Consider the following 12,724-nt stretch of genomic DNA (forward strand, 5'->3'; position numbering starts at 1 on the left):
ATTCTTGATTGTTTGAATTAGCCTTTCAACCAAGCCAATTGCTCTGTGATCGTGTATTGGCGCTTCAATTAGCTGTATGTTATTATGACTACAAAATGCTTTAATTTGTTGTCCCGTTTGGCATCGAGCTTGATCCAATCTAATTGCACGGGGTATACTGTGTAGCAAAACATACTCTTGAAGAAATTTCAAAATATTATCTGCATTAGCTCTGTCAAATACTTCTGCTGTTGGGAACTTCGAAAATCGATCAACACATGCGAGAAAGTAAATTTCTTGATTTTTTTCATGATAAATGGGTCCTCCAAAATCAATTTGAATTTCTTCATTTGGAACTTTACATAAATTTAATGGTGCCCATTTATTAGCAGGTATAATAGATTTTAAATTTTTACCAATCTTAACAAAGGGGTTGCACTTTGCAGTTTTCGTAGCTATGTCCCTGTGCATATATGGCCACCACGCGTGTGTTGCCATATCGGTCATCCCCCAAGTGCCAGGATGAGTTGCATGGATGGCGTCAACATAGGCATCTTTGATCGCGTGGGGAAGGGCAATCCTGTCATCTATGCAAACACAACCGTTCTTTACTTGCAAGTCTTTCCAGAAGGAATGGATGTAGGGTGATATTTGTTTGCATCTGTCTTCGTTGCCGGTAAGGATGCAATCGCGAATCTCTTTCAAAATCGCGTCCTTAGTTGTCAGGCTGGCCATTAGGGAGCTGGAGAAGATTTTAGAGAGGGCGAAGTTGAAGGAGTCCAGATAGAGGTCGTCTACTGAAGGCGAAGTGGCTGTTGTATCGGTCGTGGGCGTGATTGGAGTGGCGGGTGCTGCTTGAGCTGTTGAGGGTCCCTCTTCTGCAAATCGGACTCTTGAAGGGGTCGATTGCTTGACTGTCATCAGGGTTTCATCATCGGAGTTTGATTGCGACATCATGTATACGTTATTGAATTTCGTGGCAATTCGTTGGAAATTGTTTAATATAGATAGCGACTGTTCAGTGGATCGATTCAAGGCAAAAAGCGAGTGAGGGATGTTAGCTGTCTCGATTTTGGGGTTGGAATTTAAATTATTTGGTGTTAATTCGCTAATTGGGTTACCATTTTGCGTGCTTGTAGAATATTCTGGACTTCGCGGTGCGAATTCACTGCATAATTTATTAGTGGAATTTGGATTATTTTTGACGCTTTTTGTAAGTGGATTTCGCGCTGCGAAATCGACGTAATTTTCGGCGTTTAATAAGAAACGTTTTGCACTGCGTTTAATTACATCCAATTTAGCTACAATAAATTGCTCGTCTTATGCAGATATATTAACAGCTTGTTGTTGCGGGTCGCGAGAGAAATAATCCACTAATCCCTTTTTTGAGCCGGGGAGATGGTCAATTGAGAAATCAAATGGTAATAATCGATCTACCCAACGAGTCAATCTACTATTATATGATTTGTTAGACCTGTTTTCTCTCATGATTGAGAGAAGAGCTCTATGATCAGTTATCACAGTAAAAGGTTTGCCGTACAAATAATATTTGAATTGTTCCACGGACCAGACAACACCCAAAAGTTCAAGCTCATTTATACTATATCTGTCTTCAACAGAGTTCAAAAATCGTGACGCAAATGCTACTGTATGCCAACCATTAGATGTTCGTTGTTCCAATGCACATCCCAAACCCTTGCGTGAGGCATCGCATTTAATTCGTGTTTCTAATTCCGGGTTAAAATGTTTGTTTTCAGTGGTTTCCGCAATTTGTTCTTTTATCAAGAAATGTTTTTCATGCTCATCCGTCCAAAGAAATTTTGATTTTTTCTTAAGCAAAGGTCGAAGGGGGTAACATAATTGTGACAAATATGGAATAAATTTTCCTAAGTGGTGTACTGAACCCATAAATGACCGAAGTTTTTTTAAGATTAGTAGGTGCTGATAATTTTCCAATTGCATCCGTTTTACTTGAAAGTGGAGTTACACCTGATTGTGTAATATTATGTCCAAGCCATTCAATCTTTTCTTTTGCAAAATGACATTTCGCAAGATTTATTCGCAGATTTTCTTGATCTAGTTTTATTAGACATTTTCGTACCAAATCCAGATGTTTTTTCGATTCTACCTCTGCTCACAATCAATATATCGTCCAAGAAACAGAAAGTTTTATCCAAACCAGCAAGGGTACAATCAATAGCTTTTTGGAATTCAGCTGGTATATCTGTTAAGCCGTAATATCCAGTTTTAAATCGATATGTGCCAGTCATATCTCCGCTAACAATATTAAAGTTACAATGGCGGGCCGTATCACTGTGTAACTTAAGTTGGCTATAAGCGTACTGCAAATCAAGAGTCGTAAGATAAGCAGTCTCTTGCGGCGCCGTTGACAGTGTTTGCGAGATTGTTTGAATTAGTGAATCTATATTGGGCATTTGATACTTGTTTTTCTGAATAGCTTTATTTAGGATTTTGGAATCAAGTGCTATTTTGATTGATTGATCCTTTTTTACCGTAATGACAATTGGAGATATGAAAAATTGATCAGAAAAATTGTTTAATTTTTCTATATGTCCTTCGTTTAATAGTTTTTCAAGTTCAATTTTCACTTTCGGTTGAAGATGTATTGGCACTTTTCTTCCTTTCTGATGTATAACTCGATAATTTTTGTGGAATTTTGAATTAACCGTATGGTTTTTTGATTTTCCAATTCGGGATATCAATTCGGGAAACTCCTTTGCAAGTGATCTCTTTATTGCACAAGGTTGATCTATGTTATTGACTTCTGTTTTCGGACAAGGTTTCTGAGATATTGTGATTCCTAACTGATCAAAAAGATCTCGTCCTAATATTGGTCGAAACCCATCAGCTACGACTGTGATTTTTGCTTTCTGAATATTCCAATCATTGCATTTTACCGGCGTTTTTAAAGTGCCGAGAGGTTGAACAATATCGTTAGAAAAAGACTTCAATTCTAGTGGTTTTTTCTCTGACCATTGTGATTGCGCACAATTGAACATTATTTCTCTTGCAAGTGACATATTAATAATGGTACAACCACTACCGGAATCGAGAAATGAATCACAATTTGTGTTTCCAATCGTTAATGACAAATTTTTCAGTGCTATATTTGGTGAACTAATATTTTCGACTGTTGCAACGTAATTATCATCCGAGGAATCATAGTCTGAGTTAATTTGTTCATTTTAATTTATATAATTGACGTTCTGATTTTCCTGACTTGAATTTTGATTAGATGTTTCAGCAGTTTCTACAGTGTTAATGCGATTGGTTTGTTGAGTATTTCTTGTATTGTTAAGTCTTCGTCGACATACCTTAGCAAAATGGTTTTGCAAACCACAGTGATTGCATTTCTTACCCATTGCAGGGCAAACCTGACGGTGCGTTGTTGTCCAAACTTGACCACAACCACGACATTGTCCAACGGATGCACGGTTGACGACTGCTCTACTTGATTGATTTCCACGCACACCCGCGCCGCGAAATCGATTGAATTGTTGTATTGCGTTCACTGTACTGCCAGTTGCACCGTTATTAGATGAAATTCTCTGCTGATTCTGATTACCCATTTCCATGTTGACTGCAATGCTGAGTGCCCTCTCCGGTTCAACTGTATCCCGTAGAAGCTCCCGTTGAATGTCATCATCCAACATGTTTGTTATGAAAATGTCTCTGATGATTGCCTCTTCACGATTTTCAAAATCGCAATTTTCAGCCAATTCTTTCAAGATGCTATAGAATTGTTCTACAGTTTCACCCTTCTTCTGCTTTTGAGAGAAGAACACGTATCGATCAAATGTGATATTTCTTGGACGAATGAAAGCTATCTCCATCATTTCCCAAAGTTTGAGGGTAGTCAAGTCGTAAATATTGTCATGCGGAAATTTTTGTGTAAGTAGTCGTCTTCCTTCCGTACCAATACTTAGGTACAAAAGAGATACGCATTTTTGGTCACACAAATTCATGGTCGTTCCCCGCATAGTATTCCCACTTCTGTTATCTTTTGGCATTTTAATTCCCATTGCAACTTCAATTGATTGTTTCTAATCCGACGCTCTCTCTCCGCTTCATCTGTTGTATCTTCAATTGGCATCTCGTACTTCGGTTCCACTGGCAATCGGACTGTCGTTGGTTTGGGTTGTAACAACGTGTCCATAGTGATATTCTCTCGAGCGAGAATCGCTAGTTTTACCTGGATTCGCCATTTCTCCCATCTGATTGGTGGGTCCGAAGTTGGTCGTTCCCAAAATGGCTCTATCGACAACGGTGTTTTTCTAGATTCTCGAGCTGACTGCGCCATGTCGTACAAATTTACTATCTGTAGGAATGAGATGATTCGCGACGCCGATTAGCGTATTCTACAACGGCTATTTATTGGTGATTTCGTGCAGCGAATCGACGCTAAATTTTGTTGCTTGTGAATTGAATATTCTGGTTACAGAATATAGGCAGATTTGGCGTAGCGAAATTACACTCGATTGTTTATTGGGTATTTCGCTTAGCGAAATACATTTAAATTTAACATGTCTAAATTAAGACTTTTTGGCGGAGCGGATTCTAGTTAAAGAGAGAGTCAACTAATTTGAATTGCGAAAATGAAGAGAATGAATCTAGATAAAATTAACAAAACTGATTAACAATTTGTTCATAGGACTACATTTCCAATTGCGGCAACTTACAGTCACGAGACAATGTGAACAGACAGAAGATCATGCACAGGATGTAAACAAATTTACAAGTATGAAAACATAAGATTCGATCTTCAAAACTAGAACTAAATGAATGAACAAAATAAAGGTAGATGAAATGAACTAAATTAAATTAAACATAAAATGAACTTATTTAGCTACACCAAATCGATAGCCCCAAACTAAAATGTACTATTGTACCACAAACTGATTTTGGTGAATGCTGCGTGCTTGTTTGCCTTGATTTTGTTTGCCGAGTTTCGTGGAACTTAATGTCCATCAACTTTGATACAAAGCAGAGTTGACTAAATAAATCTCGCTTGCAAACTATAGGATTTAAAGCGCAAAAACAAGTGAGCTTGATACTTTTCGACAATTGCTACGAAACCATTGCAATAAATTTTCATACGGACATGAAGTGACTTGAATAAAAAGCTCACTGAGATGACAATGAAGTGATTTGATTGATGCTGTTTGACTGTTTCCAGGTCCTGATTCGATGCTAGCTGTTGTGCTCACGTTTGGAAATGAAGTGCAAGCAGTCAAGCCGGAACTGCTCAAGAAAATGGTCACTGATACGGTATTTTTCTTCCCTTTTAGTTCATTAATATATCAAAATTTACACCGCTCAGAACTAATGTGTTCATAGTCTAATTTTTTCGACCGCTGATTATTGAAGAGAAATTAAGTGAAATGGGGCAAATTTGTGGAGCAGAATCGGAAATGAATAAAAAGATCCAGCAGTTTTGAATATCCTGATATATGTCTGAGAGCTCTTATTCATTTTTTCAACGCATCAAAAATTTTCCATTCAATGTTCAGAAGTTGGTATGCAATGATAGTTGAATCAGCATCTAACAATAATTCATAGCTCAACGCCAACTGATTTTAGAACAATTGAGATCAACTGGCATGCCAGGCTGCAGAACCATAAAGTAAGACAGACACCGGAAAGAACTTTAAATTTCACTCTATCTGGCAAATTTTAGGGAACGTTGTCGCTGATTTAATTTAAGTTTTGTCTGACCTTGTTGAGCTTCGGATCATTGTGGAAGTTCCATTCAATGCCGGCAGTTATTTCGGTTCCCAGATCTGTCGTTGATTCAAAAAATTTGACGTTTTTGTTATTTAAGAACGAATTACTATTACTTTTTTGTGAAATATTGTTATACGAACATTTGAATATGTATTGAACTACAAGCACTTGATATCATAGGAACTGGAAACTTCTGCATGGAGTTACTTGAAGTTGTTTATGAAATACTTTTTACTCTATACTTTTATATTTGTGTGGTGAAATTATTTTGTACTGTATACTCTGCTGTCGAATGAATTAGCAGGAGGTTGTCAAGAAATAGAAAAAACACGTAACTCCTGAAATCAAATATAAAATACAATGCAGGTAGTGCATGTAATAAATTAATAAAAAATAGAAAAGCCATTTTTTTAAAATTAGGAACAGCAATATTTGAATAAATAGATAGGAGCAGCACACATCATGAACTAAATTTAATTTAAATTCACGCCACATCAAATGACCGAATTGAATTTGGTCTGGGTCCTTCTTGAATTCATCTAAAAAGTGAGATTTACTTTTTTTGGCAGTAATAGAAGAATTTTACAATAATTTGTTCGCTGTGAAAATTTTATGATATTTACTCCACTGTTGATCACACCGTGTTCGAGGTACCCGGGGGGAGGATTTTCCCGGAAAATAACGGGGAAAAGAGTGTAAAGAGTGTAAAAATAAAAAAATTACCCCTATTTCTCCGCTTAATTAGCGGTGTAAGAGTGTAATTTTAAGAGTGTAATTTTAAATAATAAGAGTGTAAATTCAAATAATAATTCCACTTTCAATTTTCTTTTAAACTTTTTCTTTTACACCTTTAAATTATTTTTACACTCTTTATATTCAACCTTTAAATTATTTTTACACTCTTATTTTCCACCTTTAAATTATTTTTACACTCTTCCACTCTTAATTTCAAAATTATACTCTGCATAATTACACTCTTACACCGCTAATTAAGCGGAGAAATAGGGGGGTATTTTTTTATTTTTACACTCTTTTCCCCGGTCATTATAATTGGAATAAAAGTGTATTTTTTTATTTTTACACTCTTCCACTCTCAATTTCTGATTACACTTTTCATAATTACACTCTTACACCACTATTTACACTCTTTTTCGCGTTATTTTCCGGGAAAATCTTCCTCTTTCTACAGCTGAAATTTAACATATAAATTTTGAGAGCTGAAGTAGGTTAAATACTGTCGGAAAAAATCTACAGTTGAACTAACGAACAACTCTTTGACATTTTCCAGTATGTTCTAGGTGTGTTTCCCTCCTCCTTTTCTCCACCGGGCTGGGGACCGGCTACGACGGAGTTACAAACAAACAACTATAGGAGATTTTGAGCAGAGCCTTCGGTAAAAAAAACCGGGCTCAAACTCCATCTCCAAACAAAATAATACAAATTAAATAAAATAACAGCAGAAATTTAAACACTATACGTAAATCATCCAACAGATAGATAGAAATGCATAATTCTACACAATTCAAAAATTGAATATTTGAATTAATGGCAAATTTACGTATGAAAACCTAACTTTTTTCCTAGAGAAGCTCTAGCAAAAATTCTTTTTGTTTTAGGCTGTAGGTACACAGGGGATACCCCATATCGAGTTTGGTTAGATTTGGACAACTCCTTGACCCGATCAAAAATACCATATTTCAAAATTAAATATTTGAATTAATAGCTAATTTCCGTATGAAAACCTAACTTTTTTCCTAGAGCAGCTATAGCAAAAATTCCTTTTGTTTTAGACTCTAAATACACATGGGATACTCCATGCTGAGGTTGGATTGATTTGATCAACCTTTTGACCTAATCAAAAAGAGCTATTTTTAAAAATTATTTAAAATTAATTATTCGAATTAATCGGAAATTAACGTACGAAAAGCTAACTTTTTTCCTAGGCAAGCTATACCAAAAATTCTTTTTGTTTTACAATCTAGTTACCCATGGGATACTCGATACCGAGTGTGGTTCGTTTTGGACAACCCCTTGACCCGATAAAATTTAAGTATTTTTTAAAATAAAGTCAGCGAAAAAGTCGAAATTTCCGTGTGAGATATCTACTTTTTTTGTAGGGCAGTTAGGCGAACCATTCTTTTTGCGCTACAACCTACATACTACTGGTAGTCTGGGATATCAATTTGGTTTGCTTTGAACAACTCCTTGACCCGATGAAAAAGACCTATTTTTAAAATTCGTTATTTGCGAAATTCGCAAATTTCCGTATGAAAAACTAACTTTTTTCCTAGGTAAGCTCTACCAAAAATTCTTTTTGTTTTACAATCTAGTTACCCATGGGATACTCTATACCGAGTCTGGTTTGATTTGGACAACTCCTTGACCCGATATAATTTAACTATTTTTTAAAATAAAGTCAGTGAAAAAGTCGAAATTTCCGTGTCAAATATCTACTTTTTTTGTAGGGCAGTTAGGCCAACCATTCTTTTTGCACTACAACCTACATACTACTGGTAGTCTGGGATATCAATTTGGTTCGCTTTGAACAACTCCTTGACCCGATGAAAAAGACCTATTTTTAAAATACGTTATTTGCGAAATTCGCAAATTTCCGTATTAAAAACTAACTTTTTTCCTAGGCAAGCTATACCAAAATTTTTTTGTTTTACAATCTAGTTACCCATGGAATACTCGATACCGAGTTTGGTTAGATTTGGACAACTCCTTGACCCGATCAAAAATACTATATTTCAAAATTAAATTTTTGAAATAATCGCAAATTTCCGTATGAAAAACTAACTTTTTTCCTAGGCAAGCTATATCAAAAATTTATTTTTGTTTTAGACTCTATATACACTGGTGATACTCCATACCAAGTTTGGTTCGATTTGGCCAACTCTATGACCTAATCAAAAAGACCTATTTTTAAAAATTATTTAAAATTTATTATTCGAATTGATCGAAATTTCCGTATGAAATAGTAACTTTTTTCCTAGCCAAGCTATACCAAAAATTTTTTTTGTTTTACAATCTAGTTACCCATGGGATACTCTATGCCGAGTCTGGTTCGATTTGGACAATTCCTTGACCCGATAAAATTTAACTATTTTTTAAAATAAAGTCAGCGAAAAAGTTGAAATTTCCGTGTGAGATATCTACTTTTTTGTAGGGCAGTTAGGCGAACCATTCTTTTTGCACTACAACCTACATACTACTGGTAGTCTGGGATATCACTTTGGTTCGCTTTGAACAACTCCTTGACCCGATGAAAAAGACCTATTTTTAGAATTCGTTATTTGCGAAATTCGCAAATTTCCGTAGGAAAAACTAACTAATTTCCTTGGCAAGCTATACCAAAAATTCTTTTTGTTTTACAATCTAGTTACCCATGGGATACTCGATAACGAGTTTGGTTCGATTTGGACTTTTTCCTAGAGAAGCTATAGCAAAAATTCCTTTTGTTTTAGACTCTAGGTACACAAGGGATACTCCATATCGAGTTTGGTTAGATTTGGACAACTCCTTGACCCGATCAAAAATAACATATTTCAAAATTAAATATTTGAATTAATAGCAAATTTCCGTATGAAAACCTAACTTTTTTCCTAGAGAAGCTATAGCAAAAATTCCTTTTGTTTTAGGCTCTAGGTACACAGGGAATACTCCATATCGAGTTTGGTTTGATTTGGAAAACTCCTTGACCCGATCAAAAATACTATGTTTCAAAATTAAATATTTGAATTAATAGCAAATTTTCGTATGAAAACCTAACTTTTTTCCTAGAGAAGCTATAGCAAAAATTCCTTTTGTTTTAGGCTCTAGGTACACAGGGAATACTCCATAACGGGTTTGGTTTGATTTGGACAACTCCTTGACCCGATGAAAAAGACCTATTTTCAAATATACTTATTCAAAATTTTTCGGAAATAATAGCAAATTTCCGTATGAAATACTAACTTTTTTCCTAGAGAAGCTATAGCAAAAATTCCGTTTGTTTTAGGCTCTAGGTACACAGCGGATACTCCATATCGAGTTTGGTTAGATTTGGACAACTCCTTGACCCGATCAAAAATACTATATTTCAAAATTAAATATTTGAAATAATCGCAAATTTCCGTATGAAAAACTAGGCAAGCTATACCAAAAATTCTTTTTGTTTTAGGCTCCATATACACTGGTGATACTCCATACCAAGTTTGGTTCGATTTGGACAACTCTATGACCTAATCAAAAAGACCTATCTTTAAAAATTATTTAAAATTAATTGTTTGAATTGATCGAAATTTCCGTATGAAATACTAACTTTTTTCTTAGCCAAGCTATACCAAAAATTCTTTTTGTCTTAGACTCTAGGTACACAGGGGATACTCCATAGCGAGTTTGTTTAGACTTGGACAACTCCTTGACCCGATCAAAAATACTATAATTCAAAATTAAATATTTGAAATAATAGCAAATTTCCGTATGAAAACCTAACTTTTTTCCTAGAGAAGCTATAGCAAAAATTCTTTTTGTTTTAGGCTCTAGGTACACAGGGAATACTCCATTCCGGGTTTGGTTTGATTTGGACAACTCCTTCACCCGATGAAAAAGACCTATTTTCAAATATACTTATTCAAAATTATTCGGAAATTTTAGCAAATTTCCGTATGGAATACTTTTTTCCTAGACAAGCTATACCAAAAATTCATTTTGTTTTAGACTCTAGGTACACAGGGGATACTCCATACCGAGTTTGGTTAGATTTGGAAAACTCCTTGACCCGATCAAAAATACTATATTTCAAAATTAAATATTTGAATTAATGGCAAATTTACGTATGAAAAACTAACTTTTTTCCTAGAGCAGCTATAGCAAAAATCCCTTTTGTTTTAGACTCCAGATACACATGGGATACTCCATGCCGAGTTTGGATTGATTTTATCAACTTTTTGACCTAATCAAAAAGACCTATTTTTAAAAATTATTTAAAATTAATTATTCGAAATAATCGGAAATTAACGTACGAAAAGCTAACTTTTTTCCTAAGCAAGCTATACCAAAAATTCTTTTTGTTTTACCTTTTAGTTACCCATGGGATACTCGATGCCGAGTTTAGTTTGATTTGGACAACTCCTTGACCCGATCAAAAATACTATATTTCAAAATTAAATATTTGAATTAATAGCAAATTTCCGTATGAAAACCTAACTTTTTCCTAGACAAGCTATACCAAAAATACTTTTTGTTTTAGACTCTAGGTACACAGGGAATACTCCATACCGAGTTTGGTTAGATTTGGACAACTCCTTGACCCGATCAAAAATACTATATTTCAAAATTAAATATTTGAATTAATGGCAAATTTACGTATGAAAACCTAACTTTTTCCTAGAGAAGCTATAGCAAAAATTCCTTTTGTTTTAGACTCTAGGTACACAGGGGATACTCCATGTCGAGTTTGGTTAGACTTGGACAACTCCTTGACCCGATCAAAAATAACATATTTCAAAATTAAATATTTGAATTAATAGCTAATTTCCGTATGAAAACTTAACTTTTTTCCTAGAGCAGCTATAGCAAAAATTCCTTTTGTTTTAGACTCTAAATACACATGGGATACTTCATGCCGAGTTTGGATTGATTTGATCAACCTTTTGACCTAATCAAAAAGACCTATTTTCAAAAATTATTTAAAATTATTTATTCGAATTAATCGGAATTTAACGTACGAAAAGCTAACTTTTTTCCTAGGCAAGCTATACCAAAAATTCTTTTTGTTTTAGACTCTAGGTACACAGGGGATACTCCATACCGAGTTTGGTTAGATTTGGACAACTCCTTGACCCGATCAAAAATACTATATTTCAAAATCAAATATTTGAATTAATGGCAAATTTACGTATGAAAACCTAACTTTTTCCTAGAGAAGCTATAGCAAAAATTCCTTTTGTTTTAGACTCTAGGTGCACATGGGATACTCCATGCCGAGTTTGGATTGATTTGATCAACCTTTTGACCTAATCAAAAAGACCTATTTTTAAAAATTATTTAAAATTAATTATTCGAATTAATCGGAAATTAACGTACGAAAAGCTAACTTTTTTCCTAGGCAAGCTATACCAAAAATTTTTTTTGTTTTAGACTCTAGGTACACAGGGGATACTCCATACCGAGTTTGGTTAGATTTGGACAACTCCTTGACCCGATCAAAAATACTATATTTCAAAATCAAATATTTGAATTAATGGCAAATTTACGTATGAAAACCTAACTTTTTCCTAGAGAAGCTATAGCAAAAATTCCTTTTGTTTTAGACTCTAGGTGCACATGGGATACTCCATGCCGAGTTTGGATTGATTTGATCAACCTTTTGACCTAATCAAAAAGACCTATTTTTAAAAATTATTTAAAATTAATTATTCGAATTAATCGGAAATTAACGTACGAAAAGCTAACTTTTTTCCTAGGCAAGCTATACCAAAAATTTTTTTTGTTTTAGACTCTAGGTACACAGGGGATACTCCATACCGAGTTTGGTTAGATTTGGACAACTCCTTGACCCGATAAAAAATACTATATTTCAAAATCAAATATTTGAATTAATGGCAAATTTACGTATGAAAACCTAACTTTTTCCTAGAGAAGCTATAGCAAAAATTCCTTTTGTTTTAGACCCTAGGTGCACATGGGATACTCCATGCCGAGTTTGGATTGATTTGATCAACCTTTTGACCTAGTCAAAAAGACCTGTTTTTAAAAATTTTTTAAAATTAATTATTCGAATTAATCGGAAATTAACGTACGAGAAGCTAACTTTTTTCCTAGGCAAGCTATACCAAAATTTTTTTTGTTTTAGACTCTAAATACACATGGGATACTCCATGCCGAGTTTGGATTGATTTTATCAACTTTTTGACCTAATCAAAAAGACCTATTTTTAAAAATTATTTAAAATTAATTATTCGAATTAATCGGAAATTAACGTACGAAAAGCTAACTTTTTTCCTAAGCAAGCTAT

At 34.4% G+C, this 12,724-nt stretch overlaps 1 protein-coding gene across 3 annotated transcripts in view; it reads left to right on the forward strand.

The window, feature by feature from the left end:
• Nucleotides 1-12,724, forward strand: part of LOC142342809 (uncharacterized) — a 110,820-nt gene that overhangs the window by 23,841 nt on the left and 74,255 nt on the right. For all 3 annotated transcript variants that reach the window (XM_075394389.1, XM_075394390.1, XM_075394391.1), the window contains one exon: nt 5,177-5,268. In XM_075394389.1, the coding sequence (XP_075250504.1) occupies nt 5,177-5,268 (92 nt within the window). The remainder of the gene's footprint in view (nt 1-5,176; nt 5,269-12,724) is intronic.

This window comes from Convolutriloba macropyga, chromosome 7 (assembly GCF_964194025.1).
Source record: "Convolutriloba macropyga chromosome 7, txConMacr16.3, whole genome shotgun sequence".
In the NCBI taxonomy this organism is placed as follows: Eukaryota; Metazoa; Xenacoelomorpha; order Acoela; family Convolutidae; genus Convolutriloba; species Convolutriloba macropyga.